Below are 27,870 nucleotides of genomic sequence, written 5' to 3'. Positions count from 1 at the left end.
GTAGAACATGAAACTCAACACACATTCCACGGAAGGTATTTTACAGATGTTTACTTGCAAACCAACAGTACAGGAAAAGATCATACGAAGAAAAAAAAAACATTATGTTCACAAAGGCAAGATGACTTCCTGTATAATCACCTACATGGTAACAGTGTTCGTTGTTTCAGTCCAAACAGTCAAACATTGTGGCAGGGGGAAATAAGGCCGGGGGTGTGTTCATTAGGATCCAAACTGGCCAGAACGGGGAGTGAACTACCTGATTTTGTCCAATAACAAAACGGTTGTTTTCGTTTTCTGTTGCACTATGTTTCGCTACGGTCTGCACTAATAAACTAATAATGGGGTGTGTTTATTAGTGCAGACCGTAGCGAAACATAGTGCAACAGAAAACGAAAACAACCGTTTTGTTATTATATATATATATATATATGACAGGGTAGTGTGTCAACTGGCACCCTATTCCGTATATAGTGCACTACTTTTGACCAGGACCTATAGGACTGGGGGCACTACTTTTGACCAGGGCCTATAGGACTGAGGGCACTACTTTTGACCAGGGCCTATAGGACTGAGGGCACTACTTTAGACCAGGACCTATAGGACTGAGGGCACTACTTTAGACCAGGACCTATAGGACTGAGGGCACTACTTTAGACCAGGGTCTATAGGACTGAGGGCACTACTTTTGACCAGGGCATATAGGGGTAGTGCACTATACAGGGAATGGGGGAGCCGTTCGGGCCCCAGACTAGGCCTTTCTACTCTTGAGCATCTCCAGGTACATGCGGAGGGACCTCTGGATGGAGTCTTTAGTGATGAAGCTCACAAAGTTGGTGATGTCAGCTTCCCTGTTGGACAGCAGCTTGTCTATAGTCTGTTTCCTCATCATGGACTTGGTGATCTGTCTGGCATGGTCTGGAGGGAGAGGAGTTTATATACACACAGATTATACATCTATCTGTCTGGCATGGTCTGGAGGGAGAGGAGTTTATATACACACAGATTATACATCTATCTGTCTGGCATGGTCTGGAGGGAGAGGAGTTTATATACACACAGATTATACATCTATCTGTCTGGCATGGTCTGGAGGGAGAGGAGTTTATATACACACAGATTATACATCTATCTGTCTGGCATGGTCTGGAGGGAGAGGAGTTTATATAATATATACACACAGATCTATCTGTCTGGCATGGTCTGGAGGGAGAGGAGTTTATATAATATATACACACAGATCTATCTGTCTGGCATGGTCTGGAGGGAGAGGAGTTTATATACACACAGATTATACATCTATCTGTCTGGCATGGTCTGGAGGGAGAGGAGTTTATATACACACAGATTATACATCTATCTGTCTGGCATGGTCTGGAGGGAGAGGAGTTTATATAATATATACACACAGATCTATCTGTCTGGCATGGTCTAGAGGGAGAGGTGTTTATATAATATATACACACAGATCTATCTGTCTGGCATGGTCTAGAGGGAGAGGAGAGGTGTTTATATACAGTACCAGACAACAGTTTGGACACCTACTCATGCAAGGGATTCTCTTTATTTTTACTAGAGTGGCTACTTTGAAGAATCAAAAACTCTGACGAAGGCCGTGAGGCCAATACATATAGCAGTGACACCAGCGTGAGAGCGAGAGAGAGAGAGAGACAGAGACAGAGAGCGAGAGCGAGAGAGACAGAGAATATTCTGACCTGGTACAGCGAGAGAGACAGAGAGCGAGAGAGACAGAGACAGAGAGACAGAGAGACAGAGAGACAGAGAGACAGAGACAGAGAGAGAGAGAATATTCTGACCTGGTACAGCGAGAGAGACAGAGAGCGAGAGAGACAGAGACAGAGAGACAGAGAGAGAGACAGAGACAGAGAGACAGAGAGCGAGAGAGACAGAGACAGAGAGACAGAGAGACAGAGACAGAGACAGAGAGACAGAGAGAGAGAATATTCTGACCTGGTACAGCGAGAGAGACAGAGAGCGAGAGAGACAGAGACAGAGAGACAGAGACAGAGAGAATATTCTGACCTGGTACAGCGAGCCACTTGGACATGGTGTCCTGTGCAGTGGAGAGGACCTGGTCCTCAGGGACTAACTGGTCCACCAGGCCGATCTTCAGGGCATCAGGAGCGCTGTACAACAGACCCAGCTCCAACGACAGCTCTGCTGCCCGGTTACCAACCGTGTTCACCAGCGTGTCTTTAAACCTGGACCACAACACGACCGCAACATGAACACGACCGCAACATGAACACAACCACAACACGACCACAACACAACATGAACACAACATGACCACAACATGAACACGACCGCAACACGACCGCAACACGACCGCAACACGACCGCAACACGACCGCAACACGACCGCAACACGACCGCAACACGACCGCAACACGACCGCAACACGACCACATTCAGCACCTCACACACACTACAGTGACCATGAACCATCACAACCAAGTATGTATTAGTGTGTGTGTGTGTGTGTGTATTAGTGTGTGTGTGTATTAGTGTGTGTGTGTGTGTATTAGTGTGTGTGTGTGTGTGTGTATTAGTGTGTGTGTATTAGTGTGTGTGTATTAGTGTGTGTGTGTGTGTGTGTATTAGTGTGTGTGTGTATTAGTGTGTGTGTGCCTCACCAGAAGGGAGCTACGATGCCGAGCTGAGTCTCGTTGAGTCCGATGCTGTAGCGAGGATTATCAGCCATGATCCTATAGTCACATCCAATAGACATGAGACAGCCACCTGCTGGACTAGAGCCCTATAGACAGAGAGAGGTGGTTATAGTCACATCCTATAGACATGAGACAGCCACCTGCTGGACTAGAGCCCTATAGACAGAGAGAGGTGGTTATAGTCACATCCTATAGACATGAGACAGCCACCTGCTGGACTAGAGCCCTATAGACAGAGAGAGGTGGTTATAGTCACATCCTATAGACAGCCACCTGCTGGACTAGAGCCCTATATATAGATAAACACATGGGACCAACAGACAGAGACACAGACACAGACACAGACACAGACAGAGACACAGACAGAGACACAGACAGAGACGGCTGGGTGCGCTGACTCACGTTGATGGCAGCTATGGTGGCCATGTTGGATCCGTAGACTTTGAGCCACATCTCCTGAACAGCCTTCCAGAACTCTCCACAGCGCTCCGGACTTTTCCCATACATCTCCATGATGTCTAGCCCCGCAGAGAACACCTTGGAGAGGGTCTGGGACACCACACACACACACAGGGAGAGTTATGATGTCTAGCCTTGCAGAGGGTCTGGGACACACACACACACACACACACACACACACACACACACACAGGGAGAGTTATGATGTCTAGCCCTGCAGAGAACACCTTGGAGAGGGTCTGGGACACCACACACACACGGGGGAGTTACAGTGTGTATCATGGTTTTGTAACAGGACGTGTGTGTGTGTGTGTGTGTGTGTGTGTGTGTACTGACCGAGGTGATGATCAGACCTCTACAACTCTTATCCATCTCTAGTTTCTCCAGATTGATACAGAACTCAGTGAGGAAGTCCAGACTCAGACTGTTGACAGGGGGGCTCTGCATCCTCAACACAGCTACACCTAGAGAGGGAGGAGGGGGAGAGGGAGGGGAGAGGGATGAGAGAGGGAGGAGGAGAGGGAGAGGGAGGAGGAGGATGAGAGGGATGAGAGAGGGAGGAGGAGAGGGATGAGAGAGGGAGGAGGAGAGGGATGAGAGAGGGAGGAGGGAGAGAGGGAGGAGAGGGATGAGAGAGGGAGGAGAGGGATGAGAGAGGGAGGAGGGAGAGAGGGAGGAGGGGGAGAGGGAGGAGGGGGAGAGGGAGGAGGGGGAGAGGGAGGAGGGGGAGAGGGATGAGGGGGCGGGAGGAGGGGGCGGGAGGAGGGGGGCGGGAGGAGGGATGAGAGAGGGAGGAGGAGAGGGAGAGAGGGAGGAGGGAGGAGGAGAGGGATGAGGAGGGAGGAAGGAGAGGGAGGAGGGAGAGAGGGAGGAGGGAGGAGGGGGAGAGGGAGGAGGGGGAGGAGGGGAGAGGGATGAGGAGGAGGGGGAGGAGGGATGAGAGAGGGGGAAGAGGAGGGGAGAGGGATGAGAGAGGGAGGAGGAGAGGGAGAGAGGGAGGAGGGGGAGAGGGATGAGGAGGGGGAAGAGGAGGGGGAGAGGGATGAGAGAGGGAGGAGGAGAGGGAGAGGGAGGGTGAGAGGGATGAGAGAGGGAGGAGGAGAGGGATGAGAGAGGGAGGAGGGAGAGAGGGAGGAGAGGGAGGAGGGAGAGAGGGAGGAGGGAGAGAGGGAGGAGGGAGAGAGGGAGGAGGGGGAGAGGGAGGAGGGGGAGGAGGGGAGGGAGGAGGGGAGAGGGATGAGGGGGCGGGAGGAGGGGGCGGGAGGAGGGGGCGGGAGAGAGGGGAGAGTGAGGAGGGGGAGAGGGAGGAGGAGGGAGAGAGAGAGGAGGGGGAGAGGGAGGAGGAGGGAGGAGGGGGAGAGGGAGGCGGGAGAGAGGGAGGAGGGGGCGGGGAGAGAGTGAGGAGGGGAGAGTGAGGAGGGGAGAGTGAGGAGGGGAGAGTGAGGAGGGGAGAGTGAGGAGAGTGAGGAGGGGAGAGTGAGGAGAGTGAGGAGGGGAGAGTGAGGAGAGGAGAGTGGGGAGAGGAGAGTGGGGAGAGGGAGGGGGAGAGGGAGGGGAGAGGGAGGAGGATGAGAGGGATGAGGGGGAGAGGGATGAGGGGGGGAGGGAGGGGGATGAGAGGGATGAGAGAGGGATGAGGGGGAGAGGGATGAGAGAGGGAGGAGGAGGGGGAGAGGGATGAAAGGAGGGGGAGACAACCAATGGCAGCCTAATCCCTGTGGTGAAAACCGTAACCCGTCGTCCAGGTCTGGCCCAAATAAGAATTTGTTCTTAAAACTGACTTAGCTAGTTAAATAAAGGTTGAATAAAATAAATATATAGACCATGGTGCTTGCCTACGGAGCTGTGAGGGGAACGGCACCTCAGTACCTCCAGGCTCTGATCAGGCCCTACACCCAAACAAGGGCACTGCGTTCATCCACCTCTGGCCTGCTCGCCTCCCTACCACTGAGGAAGTACAGTTCCCGCTCAGCCCAGTCAAAACTGTTCGCTGCTCTGGCCCCCCAATGGTGGAACAAACTCCCTCACGACGCCAGGACAGCGGAGTCAATCACCACCTTCCGGAGACACCTGAAACCCCACCACTTTAAGGAATACCTAGGATAGGATAAAGTAATCCCTCTCACCCCCCCCTTTAAAAGATTTAGATGCACTACTGTTCCACTGGATGTCATAAGGTGAATGCACCAATTTGTAAGTCGCTCTGGATAAGAGCGTCTGCTAAATGACTTAAATGTAAATGTAATGGCTGTGGTTAAAATAGTACACTATATAGGGAAGAGGGCCCTATAACAAACACATATATAGGGAAGAGGGCCCTATAACAAATACATATATAGGGAAGAGGGCCCTATAACAAATACATATATAGGGAAGAGGGCCCCATAACAAATACATATATAGGGAAGAGGGCCCTATAAAAAAACGATTACAATTGTTGCCTGATTCCATTTAGTTTTCCCAGGTTTTCACTCTCAAAATCACATTTGTTTGATAGAAGAAAAAACAACACAATTGGAAGTCCACATCAACGCTGAAACCACATCAGGAGACCATTTATGAGGTCTGGGGAAAATCTGAGATATTTAGATTTTTTGGGTGTAGTTACAACAATATAACAATATATCAGTTCAGTGATGTCCTGAAATTCCACACCCCTGGTCTTCCAGGTCGGTTAAATCAAAACCATGAAGTACCGGAGACCTCCAGGGCCAGGACTGTCTACCCTGATGTAAACAGTACCTGAGACCTCCAGGACCAGGGCTGTCTACCCTGATGTAACCTGTACCTCCAGGACCAGGGCTGTCTACCCTGATGTAAACAGTACCTCCAGGACCAGGACTGTCTACCCTGATGTAAACAGTACCTCCAGGACCAGGGCTGTCTACCCTGATGTAAACAGTACCTGAGACCTCCAGGACCAGGACTGTCTACCCTGATGTAAACAGTACCTCCAGGACCAGGACTGTCTACCCCGATGTAAACAGTACCTCCAGGACCAGGACTGTCTACCCCGATGTAAACAGTACCTCCAGGACCAGGGATGTCTACCCTGATGTAAACAGTACCTGAGACCTCCAGGACCAGGGCTGTCTACCCTGATGTAAACAGTACCTGAGACCTCCAGGACCAGGGCTGTCTACCCGGATGTAAACAGTACCTCCAGGACCAGGGCTGTCTACCCTGATGTAAACAGTACCTGAGACCTCCAGGACTGTCTACCCTGATGTAACCTGTACCTCCAGGACCAGGGCTGTCTACCCTGATGTAGGGGACAGGGTGCCATTTGGGACAGGTAAAGAAGCTGTGCAGGGGTTTACCTGTAGTGTTGTCCAGGTCCACCTTGATCTTAGGTGAGGTAGAGCTGTTTCTCTGCTGCAGAGAGAAGCACGGCGACACACACTCTCTCCCATGTCTACTGTGGATGGACAACTGGGACAACACACCTGCCAAAGAACAACAATATCATAAAACAATATAAAATAACATAATATAACAATATAACAAATTAACTTAATAAAACAATATAATATAACGATATAATATAACGATATAACAATGAGGGGGTGGAATAATGATAGTTGACATCGTCACTGAAACCACGTGACCTTGTATTATAAGACCATGGTTGAAATGGAGCCCTAGTCACTATATACAGTGAGTTCCACAAGCATGGGGTCAGTGTCATGTTGTTGGAGCCCTAGTCACTATATACAGTGTCATGTTGTTGGAGCCCTAGTCACTATATACAGTGTCATGTTGTTGGAGCCCTAGTCACTATATACAGTGAGTTCCACAAGCATTGGGTCAGTGTCATGTTGTTGGAGCCCTAGTCACTATATACAGTGAGATCCACAAGCATTGGGTCAGTGTCATGTTGTTGGAGCCCTAGTCACTATATACAGTGTCATGTTGTTGGAGCCCTAGTCACTATATACAGTGAGTTCCACAAGCATTGGGTCAGTGTCATGTTGTTGTCAGCCCTATTCACTATATACAGTGAGTTCCACAAGCATTGGGTCAGTGTCATGTTGTTGGAGCCCTAGTCACTATATACAGTGTCATGTTGTTGGAGCCCTAGTCACTATATACAGTGTCATGTTGTTGGAGCCCTAGTCACTATATACAGTGTCATGTTGTTGGAGCCCTAGTCACTATATACAGTGAGTTCTACAAGCATTGGGTCAGTGTCATGTTGTTGGAGCCCTAGTCACTATATACAGTGTCATGTTGTTGGAGCCCTAGTCACTATATACAGTGTCATGTTGTTGGAGCCCTAGTCACTATATACAGTGTCATGTTGTTGGAGCCCTAGTCACTATATACAGTGTCATGTTGTTGGAGCCCTAGTCACTATATACAGTGTCATGTTGTTGGAGCCCTATTCACTATACACAGTGTCATGTTGTTGGAGCCCTAGTCACTATACACAGTGTCATGTTGTTGGAGCCCTAGTCACTATATATAGTGTCATGTTGTTGGAGCCCTAGTCACTATATACAGTGAGATCCACAAGCATTGGGTCAGTGTCATGTTGTTGGAGCCCTAGTCACTATATACAGTGTCATGTTGTTGGAGCCCTAGTCACTATATACAGTGAGTTCCACAAGCATTGGGTCAGTGACATGTTGGAGCCCTAGTCACTATATACAGTGTCATGTTGTTGGAGCCCTAGTCACAGTGAGTTACATTGGGTCATGTCATGTTGGAGCCCTAGTCACTATATGGGTCAGTGTCATGTTGTTGGAGCCCTAGTCACTATATACAGTGAGTTCCACAAGCATTGGGTCAGTGTCATGTTGTTGGAGCCCTAGTCACTATATACAGTGAGTTCCACAAGCATTGGGTCAGTGTCATGTTGTTGGAGCCCTAGTCACTATATACAGTGAGTTCCACAAGCATTGGGTCAGTGTCATGTTGTTGGAGCCCTAGTCACTATATACAGTGAGTTCCACAAGCATTGGGTCAGTGACATGTTGTTGGAGCCCTAGTCACTATATACAGTGTCATGTTGTTGGAGCCCTAGTCACTATATACAGTGAGTACCACAAGCATTGGGTCAGTGTCATGTTGTTGGAGCCCTAGTCACTATATACAGTGTCATGTTGTTGGAGCCCTAGTCACTATATACAGTGTCATGTTGTTGGAGCCCTAGTCACTATATACAGTGTCATGTTGTTGGAGCCCTAGTCACTATATACAGTGTCATGTTGTTGGAGCCCTAGTCACTATATACAGTGTCATGTTGTTGGAGCCCTAGTCACTATATACAGTGTCATGTTGTTGGAGCCCTAGTCACTATATACAGTGTCATGTTGTTGGAGCCCTAGTCACTATATACAGTGTCATGTTGTTGGAGCCCTAGTCACTATACACAGTGTCATGTTGTTGGAGCCCTAGTCACTATATATAGTGTCATGTTGTTGGAGCCCTAGTCACTATATACAGTGTCATGTTGTTGGAGCCCTAGTCACTATATACAGTGAGTTCCACAAGCATTGGGTCAGTGACATGTTGTTGGAGCCCTAGTCACTATATACAGTGTCATGTTGTTGGAGCCCTAGTCACTATATACAGTGAGATCCACTAGTCATATGGGTCAGTGACATGTTGTTGGAGCCCTAGTCACTATATACAGTGAGTTCCACAAGCATTGGGTCAGTGTCATGTTGTTGGAGCCCTAGTCACTATATACAGTGTCATGTTGTTGGAGCCCTAGTCACTATATACAGTGTCATGTTGTTGGAGCCCTAGTCCTATATACAGTGAGCATTGGGTCAGTGTCATGTTGTTGGAGCCCTAGTCACTATATACAGTGAGTTCCACAAGCATTGGGTCAGTGTCATGTTGTTGGAGCCCTAGTCACTATATACAGTGAGTTCCACAAGCATTGGGTCAGTGTCATGTTGGAGCCCTAGTCACTATATACAGTGAGTTCCACAAGCATTGGGTCAGTGTCATGTTGTTGGAGCCCTAGTCACTATATAGCATTGGGTCAGTGTCATGTTGTTGGAGCCCTAGTCACTATATAGTGTCATGTTGTTGAGATCCACAAGCATTGGGTCAGTGTCATGTTGTTGGAGCCCTAGTCACTATATACAGTGTCATGTTGTTGGAGCCCTAGTCACTATACACAGTGTCATGTTGTTGGAGCCCTAGTCACTATATATAGTGTCATGTTGTTGGAGCCCTAGTCACTATATACAGTGAGATCCACAAGCATTGGGTCAGTGTCATGTTGTTGGAGCCCTAGTCACTATATACAGTGAGTTCCACAAGCATTGGGTCAGTGACATGTTGGAGCCCTAGTCACTATATACAGTGAGATCCACAAGCATTGGGTCAATGTCATGTTGGAGCCCTAGTCACTATATACAGTGTCATGTTGTTGGAGCCCTAGTCACTATATACAGTGTCATGTTGTTGGAGCCCTAGTCACTATATACAGTGAGATCCACAAGCATTGGGTCAGTGACATGTTGTTGGAGCCCTAGTCACTATATACAGTGAGTTCCACAAGCATTGGGTCAGTGTCATGTTGTTGGAGCCCTAGTCACTATATACAGTGAGTTCCACAAGCATTGGGTCAGTGTCATGTTGTTGGAGCCCTAGTCACTATATACAGTGTCATGTTGTTGGAGCCCTAGTCACTATACACAGTGTCATGTTGTTGGAGCCCTAGTCACTATATACAGTGAGATCCACAAGCATTGGGTCAGTGTCATGTTGTTGGAGCCCTAGTCACTATATACAGTGAGTTCCACAAGCATTGGGTCAGTGACATGTTGTTGGAGCCCTAGTCACTATATACAGTCAGTTCCACAAGCATTGGGTCAGTGTCATGTTGTTGGAACCCTAGTCACTATATACAGTGAGTTCCACAAGCATTGGGTCAGTGTCATGTTGTTGGAGCCCTAGTCACTATATACAGTGTCATGTTGTTGGAGCCCTAGTCACTATATACAGTCAGTTCCAAGCATTGGGTCAGTGCATGTTGTCAGTGTCATGTTGTTGGAGCCCTAGTCACTATATACAGTGTCATGTTGTTGGAGCCCTAGTCACTATATACAGTGAGTTCCACAAGCATTGGGTCAGTGACATGTTGTTGGAGCCCTAGTCACTATATACAGTGTCATGTTGTTGGAGCCCTAGTCACTATATACAGTGAGTTCCACAAGCATTGGGTCAGTGACATGTTGTTGGAGCCCTAGTCACTATATACAGTGTCATGTTGTTGGAGCCCTAGTCACTATATACAGTGTCATGTTGTTGGAGCCCTAGTCACTATATACAGTGAGATCCACAAGCATTGTGTCAGTGTCATGTTGTTGGAGCCCTAGTCACTATATACAGTGTCATGTTGTTGGAGCCCTAGTCACTATATACAGTGAGTTCCACAAGCATTGGGTCAGTGTCATGTTGTTGGAGCCCTAGTCACTATATACAGTGAGTTCCACAAGCATTGGGTCAGTGTCATGTTGTTGGAGCCCTAGTCACTATATACAGTGAGTTCCACAAGCATTGGGTCAGTGTCATGTTGTTGGAGCCCTAGTCACTATATACAGTGAGTTCCACAAGCATTGGGTCAGTGTCATGTTGTTGGAGCCCTAGTCACTATATACAGTGAGTTCCACAAGCATTGGGTCAGTGTCATGTTGTTGGAGCCCTAGTCACTATATACAGTGAGTTGCACAAGCATTGGGTCAGTGTCATGTTGTTGGAGCCCTAGTCACTATATACAGTGTCATGTTGTTGGAGCCCTAGTCACTATATACAGTGTCATGTTGTTGGAGCCCTAGTCACTATATACAGTGTCATGTTGTTGGAGCCCTAGTCACTATATACAGTGTCATGTTGTTGGAGCCCTAGTCACTATATACAGTGTCATGTTGTTGGAGCCCTAGTCACTATATACAGTGAGTTCCACAAGCATTGGGTCAGTGTCATGTTGTTGGAGCCCTAGTCACTATATACAGTGTCATGTGAGTTCCACAAGCATTGGGTCAGTGACATGTTGTTGGAGCCCTAGTCACTATATCAGTGTCATGTTGTTGGAGCCCTAGTCACTATATACAGTGAGTTCCACAAGCATTGGGTCAGTGACATGTTGTTGGAGCCCTAGTCACTATATACAGTGTCATGTTGTTGGAGCCCTAGTCACTATATACAGTGAGTTCCACAAGCATTGGGTCAGTGTCATGTTGGAGCCCTAGTCACTATATACAGTGAGTTCCACAAGCATTGGGTCAGTGTCATGTTGTTGGAGCCCTAGTCACTATATACAGTGAGTTCCACAAGCATTGGGTCAGTGTCATGTTGTTGGAGCCCTAGTCACTATATACAGTGAGTTCCACAAGCATTGGGTCAGTGTCATGTTGTTGGAGCCCTAGTCACTATATACAGTGAGTTCCACAAGCATTGGGTCAGTGTCATGTTGTTGGAGCCCTAGTCACTATATACAGTGAGTTCCACAAGCATTGGGTCAGTGTCATGTTGTTGGAGCCCTAGTCACTATATACAGTGTCATGTTGTTGGAGCCCTAGTCACTATATACAGTGTCATGTTGTTGGAGCCCTAGTCACTATATACAGTGTCATGTTGTTGGAGCCCTAGTCACTATATACAGTGTCATGTTGTTGGAGCCCTAGTCACTATATACAGTGAGTTCCACAAGCATTGGGTCAGTGACATGTTGTTGGAGCCCTAGTCACTATATACAGTGTCATGTTGTTGGAGCCCTAGTCACTATATACAGTGTCATGTTGTTGGAGCCCTAGTCACTATATAGTGTCAGTGGAGTCATGTTGTTGGAGCCCTAGTACAGTGTCATGTTGTTGGAGCCCTAGTCACTATATACAGTGTCATGTTGTTGGAGCCCTAGTCACTATATACAGTGAGTTCCACAAGCATTGGGTCAGTGTCATGTTGTTGGAGCCCTAGTCACTATATACAGTGAGTTCCACAAATACAGTGAGTTCCACAAGCATTGGGTCAGTGTCATGTTGTTGGAGCCCTAGTCACTATATACAGTGAGTTCCACAAGCATTGGGTCAGTGACATGTTGTTGGAGCCCTAGTCACTATATACAGTATACAGTGTCATGTTGTTGGAGTCACCCTAGTCACTATATACAGTCAGTTCCACAAGCATTGGGTCAGTGTCATGTTGTTGGAGCCCTAGTCACTATATACAGTGTCATGTTGTTGGAGCCCTAGTCACTATATACAGTGAGTTCCACAAGCATTGGGTCAGTGACATGTTGTTGGAGCCCTAGTCACTATATACAGTGTCATGTTGTTGGAGCCCTAGTCACTATATACAGTGAGTACCACAAGCATTGGGTCAGTGACATGTTGTTGGAGCCCTAGTCACTATATACAGTGTCATGTTGTTGGAGCCCTAGTCACTATATACAGTGTCATGTTGTTGGAGCCCTAGTCACTATATACAGTGAGTTCCACAAGCATTGGGTCAGTGTCATGTTGTTGGAGCCCTAGTCACTATATACAGTGAGATCCACAAGCATTGGGTCAGTGTCATGTTGTTGGAGCCCTAGTCACTATATACAGTGAGATCCACAAGCATTGGGTCAGTGTCATGTTGTTGGAGCCCTAGTCACTATATACAGTGTCATGTTGTTGGAGCCCTAGTCACTATATACAGTGAGTTCCACAAGCATTGGGTCAGTGTCATGTTGTTGGAGCCCTAGTCACTATATACAGTGAGTTCCACAAGCATTGGGTCAGTGTCATGTTGTTGGAGCCCTAGTCACTACATACAGTGAGTTCCACAAGCATTGGGTCAGTGTCATGTTGTTGGAGCCCTAGTCACTATATACAGTGAGTTCCACAAGCATTGGGTCAGTGTCATGTTGTTGGAGCCCTAGTCACTATATACATTGAGTTCCACAAGCATTGGGTCAGTGTCATGTTGTTGGAGCCCTAGTCACTATATACAGTGAGTTGCACAAGCATTGGGTCAGTGTCATGTTGTTGGAGCCCTAGTCACTATATACAGTGTCATGTTGTTGGAGCCCTAGTCACTATATACAGTGTCATGTTGTTGGAGCCCTAGTCACTATATACAGTGTCATGTTGTTGGAGCCCTAGTCACTATATACAGTGTCATGTTGTTGGAGCCCTAGTCACTATATACAGTGTCATGTTGTTGGAGCCATAGTCACTATATACAGTGAGTTCCACAAGCATTGGGTCAGTGTCATGTTGTTGGAGCCCTAGTCACTATATACAGTGAGTTCCACAAGCATTGGGTCAGTGACATGTTGTTGGAGCCCTAGTCACTATATACAGTGTCATGTTGTTGGAGCCCTAGTCACTATATACAGTGAGTTCCACAAGCATTGGGTCAGTGTCATGTTGTTGGAGCCCTAGTCACTATATACAGTGTCATGTTGTTGGAGCCCTAGTCACTATATACAGTGAGTTCCACAAGCATTGGGTCAGTGTCATGTTGTTGGAGCCCTAGTCACTATATACAGTGAGTTCCACAAGCATTGGGTCAGTGTCATGTTGTTGGAGCCCTAGTCACTATATACAGTGAGTTCCACAAGCATTGGGTCAGTGTCATGTTGTTGGAGCCCTAGTCACTATATACAGTGAGTTCCACAAGCATTGGGTCAGTGTCATGTTGTTGGAGCCCTAGTCACTATATACAGTGAGTTCCACAAGCATTGGGTCAGTGTCATGTTGTTGGAGCCCTAGTCACTATATACAGTGAGTTCCACAAGCATTGGGTCAGTGTCATGTTGTTGGAGCCCTAGTCACTATATACAGTGAGTTGCACAAGCATTGGGTCAGTGTCATGTTGTTGGAGCCCTAGTCACTATATACAGTGTCATGTTGTTGGAGCCCTAGTCACTATATACAGTGTCATGTTGTTGGAGCCCTAGTCACTATATACAGTGTCATGTTGTTGGAGCCCTAGTCACTATATACAGTGTCATGTTGTTGGAGCCCTAGTCACTATATACAGTGAGTTCCACAAGCATTGGGTCAGTGTCATGTTGTTGGAGCCCTAGTCACTATATACAGTGTCATGTTGTTGGAGCCCTAGTCACTATATACAGTGTCATGTTGTTGGAGCCCTAGTCACTATATACAGTGTCATGTTGTTGGAGCCCTAGTCACTATATACAGTGTCATGTTGTTGGAGCCCTAGTCACTATATACAGTGTCATGTTGTTGGAGCCCTAGTCACTATATACAGTGAGTTCCACAAGCATTGGGTCAGTGTCATGTTGTTGGAGCCCTAGTCACTATATACAGTGAGTTCCACAAGCATTGGGTCAGTGACATGTTGTTGGAGCCCTAGTCACTATATACAGTGTCATGTTGTTGGAGCCCTAGTCACTATATACAGTGAGTTCCACAAGCATTGGGTCAGTGACATGTTGTTGGAGCCCTAGTCACATATCAGTCAGTGTTCCACAAGCATTGGGTCAGTGTCATGTTGTTGGAGCCCTAGTCACTATATACAGTGAGTTCCACAAGCATTGGGTCAGTGTCATGTTGTTGGAGCCCTAGTCACTATATACAGTCAGTTCCACAAGCATTGGGTCAGTGTCATGTTGTTGGAACCCTAGTCACTATATACAGTGTCATGTTGTTGGAGCCCTAGTCACTATATACAGTCAGTTCCACAAGCATTGGGTCAGTGTCATGTTGTTGGAGCCCTAGTCACTATATACAGTGTCATGTTGTTGGAGCCCTAGTCACTATATACAGTCAGTTCCACAAGTCCACAAGCATTGGGTCAGTGTCATGTTGTTGGAGCCCTAGTCACTATATACAGTGTCATGTTGTTGGAGCCCTAGTCACTATATACAGTGTCATGTTGTTGGAGCCCTAGTCACTATATACAGTGTCATGTTGTTGGAGCCCTAGTCACTATATACAGTGTCATGTTGTTGGAGCCCTAGTCACTATATACAGTGTCATGTTGTTGGAGTCCCAGTAGTCACTATATACAGTGTCATGTTGTTGGAGCCCTAGTCACTATATACAGTGTCATGTTGTTGGAGCCCTATTCACTATACACAGTGTCATGTTGTTGGAGCCCTAGTCACTATACACAGTGTCATGTTGTTGGAGCCCTAGTCCTAGTCACTATACACAGTGTCATGTTGTTGGAGTCACCTAGTCACTATATCAGTGTCATGTTGTTGGAGCCCTAGTCACTATATACAGTGAGATCCACAAGCATTGGGTCAGTGTCATGTTGTTGGAGCCCTAGTCACTATATACAGTGTCATGTTGTTGGAGTTGGAGTCCCTAGTCACTATATACAGTGAGATCCACAAGCATTGGGTCAGTGTCACATGTTGTTGGAGCCCTAGTCACTATATACAGTGAGTTCCACAAGCATTGGGTCAGTGTCATGTTGTTGGAGCCCTAGTCACTAGTATGGAGCCCTAGTCACAGTGTGGAGCCCTAGTCACTATATACAGTGTCATGTTGTTGGAGCCCTAGTCACTATATACAGTGAGTTCCACAAGCATTGGGTCAGTGTCATGTTGTTGGAGCCCTAGTCACTATATACAGTGAGTTCCACAAGCATTGGGTCAGTGTCATGTTGTTGGAGCCCTAGTCACTATATACAGTGTCATGTTGTTGGAGCCCTAGTCACTATATACAGTGAGTTCCACAAGCATTGGGTCAGTGTCATGTTGTTGGAGCCCTAGTCACTATATACAGTGTCATGTTGTTGGAGCCCTAGTCACTATATACAGTGTCATGTTGTTGAGTCACTATATACTAGTCACTATATACAGTCATGTTGTTGGAGTCATGTTGTTGGAGCCCTAGTCACTATATACAGTGTCACTATATACAGTGTCATGTTGTTGGAGCCCTAGTCACTATATACAGTGTCATGTTGTTGGAGCCCTAGTCACTATATACAGTGTCAAGCCCTAGTCATATACAGTGTCATGTTGTTGGAGCCTAGTCACTATTCTAGTCTATACAGTATACACAGTGTCATGTTGTTGGAGCCCTAGTCACTATATACAGTGTCATGTTGTTGGAGCCCTAGTCACTATAGTGATCCACAAGCATTGTCATGTTGTTGGAGCCCTAGTCACTATATATACATGTTGAGAGCCCAAGTCATTGGGTCAGTGTCATGTTGTTGGAGCCCTAGTCACTATATACAGTGAGTTCCACAAGCATTGGGTCAGTGTCATGTTGTTGGAGCCCTAGTCACTATATACAGTGTCATGTTGTTGGAGCCCTAGTCACTATATACAGTGAGTTCCACAAGCATTGGGTCAGTGTCATGTTGTTGGAGCCCTAGTCACTATATACAGTGAGTTCCACAAGCATTGGGTCAGTGTCATGTTGTTGGAGCCCTAGTCACTATATATAGTGTCATGTTGTTGGAGCCCTAGTCACTATATACAGTGAGTTCCACAAGCATTGGGTCAGTGTCATGTTGTTGGAGCCCTAGTCACTATATACAGTGTCATGTTGTTGGAGCCCTAGTCACTATATACAGTGAGTTCCACAAGCATTGGGTCAGTGACATGTTGTTGGAGCCCTAGTCACTATATACAGTGTCATGTTGTTGGAGCCCTAGTCACTATATACAGTGTCATGTTGTTGGAGCCCTAGTCACTATATACAGTGAGTTCCACAAGCATTGGGTCAGTGTCATGTTGTTGGAGCCCTAGTCACTATATACAGTGAGATCCACAAGCATTGGGTCAGTGTCATGTTGTTGGAGCCCTAGTCACTATATACAGTGAGTTCCACAAGCATTGGGTCAGTGTCATGTTGTTGGAGCCCTTGTCACTATATACAGTGTCATGTTGTTGGAGCCCTAGTCACTATATACAGTGAGATCCACAAGCATTGGTCACTATATACAGTGAGTTCCACAAGCATTGGGTCAGTGTCATGTTGTTGGAGCCCTAGTCACTATATACAGTGTCATGTTGTTGGAGCCCTAGTCACTATATACAGTGTCATGTTGTTGGAGCCCTAGTCACTATATACAGTGAGTTCCACAAGCATTGGGTCAGTGTCATGTTGGAGCCCTAGTCACTATATACAGTGAGTTCCACAAGCATTGGGTCAGTGTCATGTTGTTGGAGCCCTAGTCACTATATACAGTGAGTTCCACAAGCATTGGGTCAGTGTCATGTTGTTGGAGCCCTAGTCACTATATACAGTGAGATCCACAAGCATTGGGTCAGTGTCATGTTGTTGGAGCCCTAGTCACTATATACAGTGAGTTCCACAAGCATTGGGTCAGTGTCATGTTGTTGGAGCCCTAGTCACTATATACAGTGAGTTCCCTAGTCATATGGGTCAGTGTCATGTTGTTGGAGCCCTAGTCACTATATACAGTGTCATGTTGTTGGAGCCCTAGTCACTATATACAGTGTCATGTTGTTGGAGCCCTAGTCACTATATACAGTGAGTTCCACAAGCATTGGGTCAGTGTCATGTTGTTGGAGCCCTAGTCACTATATACAGTCAGTTCCACAAGCATTGGGTCAGTGTCATGTTGTTGGAGCCCTAGTCACTATATACAGTGTCATGTTGTTGGAGCCCTAGTCACTATATACAGTCAGTTCCACAAGCATTGGGTCAGTGTCATGTTGTTGGAGCCCTAGTCACTATATACAGTGAGATCCACAAGCATTGGGTCAGTGTCATGTTGTTGGAGCCCTAGTCACTATATACAGTGAGTTCCACAAGCATTGGGTCAGTGTCATGTTGTTGGAGCCCTAGTCACTATATACAGTGTCAGTTCATGTTGTTGGAGCCCTAGTCACTATATCAGTGTTGTTGGAGCCCTAGTCACTATAGTGAGTTACAGTGTCATGTTGTTGGAGTATACAGTGAGTTCATCAGTTGTTGGAGCCCTAGTCATGTTGTTGGAGCCCTAGTCACTATATACAGTGAGTTCCCTAGCATTGGGTCAGTGTCATGTTGTTGGAGCCCTAGTCACTATATATATACAGTGTCATGTTGTTGGAGCCCTAGTCACTATATACAGTGAGTTCCACAAGCATTGGGTCAGTGTCATGTTGTTGGAGCCCTAGTCACTATATACAGTGTCATGTTGTTGGAGCTAGTCACCTAGTCAGTCACTATATACAGTGTCATGTTGTTGGAGCCCTAGTCACTATATACAGTGTCATGTTGTTGGAGCCCTAGTCACTATATACAGTGTCATGTTGTTGGAGCCCTAGTCACTATATACAGTGTCATGTTGTTGGAGCCCTAGTCACTATATACAGTGTCATGTTGTTGGAGTCACCCTAGTCACTAAGCATTGGGTCAGTGTCATGTTGTTGGAGCCCTATTCACTATACACAGTGTCATGTTGTTGGAGCCCTAGTCACTATACACAGTGTCATGTTGTTGGAGCCCTAGTCACTATATATAGTGTCATGTTGTTGGAGCCCTAGTCACTATATACAGTGAGATCCATAAGCATTGGGTCAGTGTCATGTTGTTGGAGCCCTAGTCACTATATACAGTGTCATGTTGTTGGAGCCCTAGTCACTATATACAGTGAGATCCACAAGCATTGGTCAGTGTCATGTTGTCAGTGACATGTTGTTGGAGCCCTAGTCACTATATACAGTGAGTTCCACAAGCATTGGGTCAGTGTCATGTTGTTGGAGCCCTAGTCACTATATACAGTGAGTTCCACAAGCATTGGGTCAGTGTCATGTTGTTGGAGCCCTAGTCACTATATACAGTGAGTTCCACAAGCATTGGGTCAGTGTCATGTTGTTGGAGCCCTAGTCACTATATACAGTGTCATGTTGTTGGAGCCCTAGTCACTATATACAGTGAGTTCCACAAGCATTGGGTCAGTGTCATGTTGGAGCCCTAGTCACTATATACAGTGAGTTCCACAAGCATTGGGTCAGTGTCATGTTGTTGGAGCCCTAGTCACTATATACAGTGTCGCATGTCATGTTGTTGGAGCCCTAGTCACTATATACAGTGAGTTCCACAAGCATTGGGTCAGTGTCATGTTGTTGGAGCCCTAGTCACTATATACAGTGTCATGTTGTTGGAGCCCTAGTCACTATATACAGTGTCATGTTGTTGGAGCCCTAGTCACTATATACAGTGTCATGTTGTTGGAGCCCTAGTCACTATATACAGTGTCATGTTGTTGGAGCCCTAGTCACTATATACAGTGTCATGTTGTTGGAGCCCTAGTCACTATATACAGTGTCATGTTGTTGGAGCCCTAGTCACTATATACAGTGTCATGTTGTTGGAGCCCTAGTCCTACAGTCACACAGTGTCATGTTGTTGGAGAGTGTCATATACAGTGAGATCCACAAGCATTGGGTCAGTGTCATGTTGGAGCCCTAGTCACTATATACAGTGTCATGTTGTTGGAGCCCTAGTCACTATATACAGTGAGATCCACAAGCATTGGGTCAGTGACATGTTGTTGGAGCCCTAGTCACTATATACAGTGAGTTCCACAAGCATTGGGTCAGTGTCATGTTGTTGGAGCCCTAGTCACTATATACAGTGAGTTCCACAAGCATTGGGTCAGTGTCATGTTGTTGGAGCCCTAGTCACTATATACAGTGTCATGTTGTTGGAGCCCTAGTCACTATATACAGTGAGTTCCACAAGCATTGGGTCAGTGTCATGTTGTTGGAGCCCTAGTCACTATATACAGTGAGTTCCACAAGCATTGGGTCAGTGTCATGTTGTTGGAGCCCTAGTCACTATATACAGTGTCATGTTGTTGGAGCCCTAGTCACTATATGTCAGTGAGTTCCACAAGCATTGGGTCAGTCATGTTGTTGGAGCCCTAGTCACTATATACAGTGTCATGTTGTTGGAGCCCTAGTCACTATATACAGTGAGTTCCACAAGCATTGGGTCAGTGTCATGTTGTTGGAGCCCTAGTCACTATATACAGTGTCATGTTGTTGGCCCTAGTCACCTAGTCACTATATACAGTGTCATGTTGTTGGAGCCCTAGTCACTATATACAGTGAGTTCCACAAGCATTACAGTGGTCAGTGTCATGTTGTTGGAGCCCTAGTCACTATATACAGTGAGATCCACAAGCATTGGGTCAGTGTCATGTTGTTGGAGCCCTAGTCACTATATACAGTGAGTTCCACAAGCATTGGAGTCAGTGTCATGTTGTTGGAGCCCTAGTCACTATATACAGTGTCATGTTGTTGGAGCCCTAGTCACTATATACAGTGAGTTGTTCCACTAGTCATTGGGTCAGTGTCATGTTGTTGGAGCCCTAGTCACTATATACAGTGTCATGTTGTTGGAGCCCTAGTCACTATATACAGTGAGTTCCACAAGCATTGGGTCAGTGTCATGTTGTTGGAGCCCTAGTCACTATATACAGTGAGTTCCACAAGCATTGGGTCAGTGTCATGTTGTTGGAGCCCTAGTCACTATCCACAAGCATTGGGTCACAGTGAGTTCCACAGTGAGTTCCACAAGCATTGGGTCAGCATTGGGTCAGTGTCATGTTGTTGGAGCCCTAGTCACTATATACAGTGTCATGTTGTTGAGCCCTAGTCACTATATACAGTGAGTTCCACAAGCATTGGGTCAGTGTCAGTGTCATGTTGTTGTTGGAGCCCTAGTCACTATATACAGTGAGTTCCACAAGCATTGGGTCAGTGTCATGTTGTTGGAGCCCTAGTCACTATATACAGTGTCATGTTGTTGGAGCCCTAGTCACTATATACAGTGTCATGTTGTTGGAGCCCTAGTCACTATATACAGTGAGTTCCACAAGCATTGGGTCAGTGTCATGTTGTTGGAGCCCTAGTCACTATATACAGTGAGTTCCACAAGCATTGGGTCAGTGTCATGTTGTTGGAGCCCTAGTCACTATATACAGTGAGTTCCACAAGTCACATTGGGTCAGTGTCATGTTGTTGGAGCCCTAGTCACTATATACAGTCAGTTCCACATTGGGTCAGTGTCATGTTGTTGGAGCCCTAGTCACTATATACAGTGTCATGTTGTTGGAGCCCTAGTCACTATATACAGTGTCATGTTGTTGGAGCCCTAGTCACTATATACAGTGAGTTCCCAAGTCATTGGGTCAGTGTCATGTTGTTGGAGCCCTAGTCACTATATACAGTGTCATGTTGTTGGAGCCCTAGTCACTATATACAGTGAGATCCACAAGCATTGGGTCAGTGTCATGTTGTTGGAGCCCTAGTCACTATATACAGTGAGATCCACAAGCATTGGGTCAGTGTCATGTTGTTGGAGCCCTAGTCACTATATACAGTGAGTTCCACAAGCATTGGGTCAGTGTCATGTTGTTGGAGCCCTAGTCACTATATACAGTGAGTTCCACAAGCATTGGGTCAGTGTCATGTTGTTGGAGCCCTAGTCACTATATACAGTGAGTTCCACAAGCATTGGGTCAGTGTCATGTTGTTGGAGCCCTAGTCACTATATACAGTGAGTTCCACAAGCATTGGGTCAGTGTCATGTTGTTGTTGGGAGCCCTAGTCACTATATACAGTGAGTTCCACAAGCATTGGGTCAGTGTCATGTTGTTGGAGCCCTAGTCACTATATACAGTGAGTTCCACAAGCATTGGGTCAGTGTCATGTTGTTGGAGCCCTAGTCACTATATACAGTGAGTTCCACAAGCATTGGGTCAGTGTCATGTTGTTGGAGCCCTAGTCACTATATACAGTGTCATGTTGTTGGAGCCCTAGTCACTATATACAGTGTCATGTTGTTGGAGCCCTAGTCACTATATACAGTGTCATGTTGTTGGAGCCCTAGTCACTATATACAGTGTCATGTTGTTGGAGCCCTAGTCACTATATACAGTGAGTTCCACAAGCATTGGGTCAGTGACATGTTGTTGGAGCCCTAGTCACTATATACAGTGCGTTCCACAAGCATTGGGTCAGTGTCATGTTGTTGGAACCCTAGTCACTATATACAGTGAGTTCCACAAGCATTGGGTCAGTGTCATGTTGTTGGAGCCCTAGTCACTATATACAGTCAGTTCCACAAGCATTGGGTCAGTGTCATGTTGTTGGAGCCCTAGTCACTATATACAGTGTCATGTTGTTGGAGCCCTAGTCACTATATACAGTGAGATCCACAAGCATTGGGTCAGTGTCATGTTGTTGGAGCCCTAGTCACTATATACAGTGAGATCCACAAGCATTGGGTCAGTGTCATGTTGTTGGAGCCCTAGTCACTATATACAGTGAGATCCACAAGCATTGGGTCAGTGTCATGTTGTTGGAGCCCTAGTCACTATATACAGTGAGATCCACAAGCATTGGGTCAGTGTCATGTTGTTGGAGCCCTAGTCACTATATACAGTGTCATGTTGTTGGAGCCCTAGTCACTATGTTGTTATACAGTGTCATGTTGTTGGAGCCCTAGTCACTATATACAGTGTCATGTTGTTGGAGCCCTAGTCACTAGTATACAGTGTCATGTTGTTGGAGCCCTAGTCACTATATACAGTGAGTTCCACAAGCATTGGGTCAGTGACATGTTGTTGGAGCCCTAGTCACTATATACAGTGTCATGTTGTTGGAGCCCTAGTCACTAGTAGTTCCACAAGCATTGGGTCAGTGTCATGTTGTTGGAGCCCCACATACAGTTCCACAAGCATTGGGTCAGTGTCATGTTGTTGGAGCCCTAGTCACTATATACAGTGAGTTCCACAAGCATTGGGTCAGTGTCATGTTGTTGGAGCCCTAGTCACTATATACAGTGAGTTCCACAGCATTGGGTCAGTGTCATGTTGTTGGAGCCCTAGTCACTATATACAGTGTCATGTTGTTGGAGCCCTAGTCACTATATACAGTGAGATCCACAAGCATTGGGTCAGTGTCATGTTGTTGGAGCCCTAGTCACTATATACAGTGTCATGTTGTTGGAGCCCTAGTCACTATATACAGTGAGATCCACAAGCATTGGGTCAGTGTCATGTTGTTGGAGCCCTAGTCACTACAGTATCCACAAGCATTGGGTCAGTGTCATGTTGTTGGAGCCCTAGTCACTATATACAGTGAGTTCCACAAGTGCATTGAGGTCACTATATACAGTGAGTACCACAAGCATTGGGTCAGTGTCATGTTGGAGCCCTAGTCACTATATACAGTGAGTTCCACAAGCATTGGGTCAGTGTCATGTTGTTGGAGCCCTAGTCACTATATACAGTGAGTTCCACAAGCATTGGGTCAGTGTCATGTTGTTGGAGCCCTAGTCACTATATACAGTGAGTTCCACAAGCATTGGGTCAGTGTCATGTTGTTGGAGCCCTAGTCACTATATACAGTGAGTTCCACAAGCATTGGGTCAGTGTCATGTTGTTGGAGCCCTAGTCACTATATACAGTGAGTTCCACAAGCATTGGGTCAGTGTCATGTTGTTGGAGCCCTAGTCACTATATACAGTGAGTTCCACAAGCATTGGGTCAGTGTCATGTTGTTGGAGCCCTAGTCACTATATACAGTGTCATGTTGTTGGAGCCCTAGTCACTATATACAGTGTCATGTTGTTGGAGCCCTAGTCACTATATACAGTGTCATGTTGTTGGAGCCCTAGTCACTATATACAGTGTCATGTTGTTGGAGCCCTAGTCACTATATACAGTGAGTTCCACAAGCATTGGGTCAGTGTCATGTTGTTGGAGCCCTAGTCACTATATACAGTGAGTTCCACAAGCATTGGGTCAGTGTCATGTTGTTGGAGCCCTAGTCACTATATACAGTGTCATGTTGTTGGAGCCCTAGTCACTATATACAGTGAGTTCCACAAGCATTGGGTCAGTGACATGTTGTTGGAGCCCTAGTCACTATATACAGTGCGTTCCACAAGCATTGGGTCAGTGTCATGTTGTTGGAACCCTAGTCACTATATACAGTGAGTTCCACAAGCATTGGGTCAGTGTCATGTTGTTGGAGCCCTAGTCACTATATACAGTCAGTTCCACAAGCATTGGGTCAGTGTCATGTTGTTGGAGCCCTAGTCACTATATACAGTGTCATGTTGTTGGAGCCCTAGTCACTATATACAGTCAGTTCCACAAGCATTGGGTCAGTGTCATGTTGTTGGAGCCCTAGTCACTATATACAGTGAGATCCACAAGCATTGGGTCAGTGTCATGTTGTTGGAGCCCTAGTCACTATATACAGTGAGATCCACAAGCATTGGGTCAGTGTCATGTTGTTGGAGCCCTAGTCACTATATACAGTGAGATCCACAAGCATTGGGTCAGTGTCATGTTGTTGGAGCCCTAGTCACTATATACAGTGTCATGTTGTTGGAGCCCTAGTCACTATATACAGTGTCATGTTGTTGGAGCCCTAGTCACTATATACAGTGAGTTCCACAAGCATTGGGTCAGTGTCATGTTGTTGGAGCCCTAGTCACTATATACAGTGTCATGTTGTTGGAGCCCTAGTCATTGGGTCAGTGTCATGTTGTTGGAGCCCTAGTCACTATATACAGTGAGTTCCACAAGCATTGGGTCAGTGTCATGTTGTTGGAGCCCTAGTCACTATATACAGTGAGTTCCACAAGCATTGGGTCAGTGTCATGTTGTTGGAGCCCTAGTCACTATATACAGTGTCATGTTGTTGGAGCCCTAGTCACTATATACAGTGAGATCCACAAGCATTGGGTCAGTGTCATGTTGTTGGAGCCCTAGTCACTATATACAGTGTCATGTTGTTGGAGCCCTAGTCACTATATACAGTGAGATCCACAAGCATTGGGTCAGTGTCATGTTGTTGGAGCCCTAGTCACTATATACAGTGATCCACAGCATTGTCAGTGTCATGTTGTTGGAGCCCTAGTCACTATATACAGTGAGTTCAGTGAGTTCCACAAGCATTGGGTCAGTGTCATGTTGTTGGAGCCCTAGTCACTATATACAGTGAGTTCCACAAGCATTGGGTCAGTGTCATGTTGTTGGAGCCCTAGTCACTATATACAGTGAGTTCCACAAGCATTGGGTCAGTGTCATGTTGTTGGAGCCCTAGTCACTATATACAGTGAGTTCCACAAGCATTGGGTCAGTGTCATGTTGTTGGAGCCCTAGTCACTATATACAGTGAGTTCCACAAGCATTGGGTCAGTGTCATGTTGTTGGAGCCCTAGTCACTATATACAGTGTCAGTTGGAGCACAAGTCATTGGGTCAGTGTCATGTTGTTGGAGCCCTAGTCACTATATACAGTGTCATGTTGTTGGAGCCCTAGTCACTATATACAGTGTCATGTTGTTGGAGCCCTAGTCACTATATACAGTGTCATGTTGTTGGAGCCCTAGTCACTATATACAGTGTCATGTTGTTGGAGCCCTAGTCACTATAGTTACAGTGTCATGTTGTTGGAGCCCTAGTCACTATATACAGTGAGTTCCACAAGCATTGGGTCAGTGTCATGTTGTTGGAGCCCTAGTCACTATATACAGTGAGTTCCACAAGCATTGGGTCAGTGTCATGTTGTTGGAGCCCTAGTCACTATATACAGTGAGTTCCACAAGCATTGGGTCAGTGTCATGTTGTTGGAGTCACCCTAGTCACTATATACAGTCAGTTCCACAAGCATTGGGTCAGTGTCATGTTGTTGGAGCCCTAGTCACTATATACAGTGAGTTCCACAAGCATTGGGTCAGTGTCATGTTGTTGGAGCCCTAGTCACTATATACAGTGAGATCCACAAGCATTGGGTCAGTGTCATGTTGTTGGAGCCCTAGTCACTATATACAGTGAGATCCACAAGCATTGGGTCAGTGACATGTTGTTGGAGCCCTAGTCACTATATACAGTGAGATCCACAAGCATTGGGTCAGTGTCATGTTGTTGGAGCCCTAGTCACTACATACAGTGAGATCCACAAGCATTGGGTCAGTGACATGTTGTTGTGGCTCTGTACTCTACTTTGGATTTGAAATGGTACAATGACTATGAGGTTAAAGTGCAGACTGTCAGCTTTAATTTGAGGGTATTTTCATCCATATCGGGTGACCCGTTTAGATATTAGAGCACTTCTTGTACTTAGTCCTCACATTTTAGGGGACCAGAAGTATTGGGGCAAATTCATTTATGTCAATTAAAGAAGTACAAAGTATTTGGTCCCATATTTCTAGCACACAGTGACCACATCAACCTTGTGACTCTACAAACTGGTTGGTTGCATTTGCTGTTTGTTTTGGTTGTTTCAGATTATTTGGTGCCCAATAGAAATGAAGGGTAAATAATGTAGTGTCATTTGGGAGTGACTTTTATTGTAAATAAGAATAGATGTTTTTAAACACTTCTACATTAATGTGGATGCTACCATGATTATGGATAATGATGAATGAATCGTGAATAAATGATGAGTGAGAAAGTTACAGACACACCCCCAAGACATGTTTTCACAATTACAATAACAGCTACGATATATTAGCTAGTTGATATAGGTAGCTACTTGATAGATCCCAGATAGCCCACGCAAACTGACAATGTGACATTACGCGACATAAGGACAGACACAAGCGTCCTGTGAACTTTGCTCTAGTTTCTGAAAGACCAGGGAAGGAGAGGCTAGCTAGCTAGCTAACTACTTAGCCATGCAATCTAACCACTGATATTCATGTTTGTTCTCGAAATGGGCCATCAAAACTCCGGAGAAATAGCTATAAAACTCTTCCTGCTGTTCTTACTCAATGTCAGGTAAGTTCACATACCTGAAAACCCGAATTTGGCGGAATTTCTCAACACATTTGCCATCTCGACTCGTCAAGTTGACACAAACAGGCTGCACACACTGCGGCTGGGCTGCTCTGTTCTGGAGGAGGAAATTACAGAGGAGGCGGGGCCAACATATCAGTATTAGCATCTGATTGGATCTGAACGCCGTGACTGTAGGTGTTTTGTGGGTGTTGAAAACGTGATTCACCCTATCAGACTGCCGGACTATCAACCACACTGGGCAACTCGTTTAATAAGGCCCGGTGCCCAGGTTGAGGAGTTTCTTTTTTTTAAACGATTCCATTGTTCTTTAAAAATCTTAACTAACCCGGGGCATCGGGCCATGCAAAACGAACTCACCCACTGACAAAGTGGGGGTTGCTTGACAGGGATTGGTTACAGGCTACTTCCAGGGTCAAGGACTGAAGACTTGAAGTTGTATTTTTTTACGGTCCGTCGACGTACATAGTTAGATACTAATGTATGTTTTACTATTGGTTAAACTCTCGTACCTCATCAGAACCCCAAATATAAGCTTGTTATACTCAAATGTTTGTAAAAAAAAAAGTAAATGTAAACAAACACTGTATATATCCTAAAATCAAAATAGTTAAAACTATAATTTGGTCAGTCTTTGCATACATAGCTCTTGCTTTGAATGCATTTCTCCAGGCGCATCCCTCAGCGTTTTACCAAAACACAGGCGGGGTGCCCGCTTAGTTGTTGTTTCAATTAAGGATTCAAGCTTTAAAGGGGAGATACAATGAAACCAACCACGGAAGATTCAAGCTTTAAAGGGGAGATACAATGAAACCAACCACGGAAAATTGTAGTGAATTCGGTGGGTAGCCCCAACCAAGACTAGAACCCAGGTTTAACAACTGTCAAGCCAACACCTTAACTGTTACGCCAAGTTCAGGATCAAGGCTAAAGCTTATGGTGATTAGGTTATGGTGAGCAATCGATCAGATGACTCTATCCTTGTTCCTCTGCAGCAG

At 45.9% G+C, this 27,870-nt stretch overlaps 1 protein-coding gene across 2 annotated transcripts; it reads right to left on the bottom strand.

Moving 5' to 3' along the window:
- Positions 1-35: 35 nt before the first annotated feature.
- LOC135569874 (enoyl-CoA delta isomerase 1, mitochondrial-like) lies at positions 36-26,977 on the bottom strand. 2 transcript variants are annotated; one of them, XM_065016082.1, is made up of 7 exons: positions 26,869-26,977; positions 6,473-6,598; positions 3,489-3,616; positions 3,096-3,242; positions 2,658-2,779; positions 2,044-2,222; positions 36-918 (listed from the first exon to the last, which is right to left on the bottom strand). In XM_065016082.1, exons 1-7 carry the CDS (start codon positions 26,909-26,911, stop codon positions 752-754), a joined length of 912 nt encoding a protein of 303 aa, XP_064872154.1. In that variant the 5' UTR covers positions 26,912-26,977; the 3' UTR covers positions 36-751. The 2 variants fall into 2 exon arrangements, with proteins under 2 accessions (XP_064872154.1, XP_064872155.1); XM_065016083.1 differs by lacking the exon at positions 36-918 and adding an exon at positions 1,433-1,488.
- Positions 26,978-27,870: the final 893 nt, after the last annotated feature.

This window comes from Oncorhynchus nerka, unplaced genomic scaffold, assembly GCF_034236695.1.
Source record: "Oncorhynchus nerka isolate Pitt River unplaced genomic scaffold, Oner_Uvic_2.0 unplaced_scaffold_1156, whole genome shotgun sequence".
Lineage (NCBI taxonomy): Eukaryota > Metazoa > Chordata > Actinopteri > Salmoniformes > Salmonidae > Oncorhynchus > Oncorhynchus nerka.
This window is presented reverse-complemented; position numbering and strand designations above follow the sequence as displayed.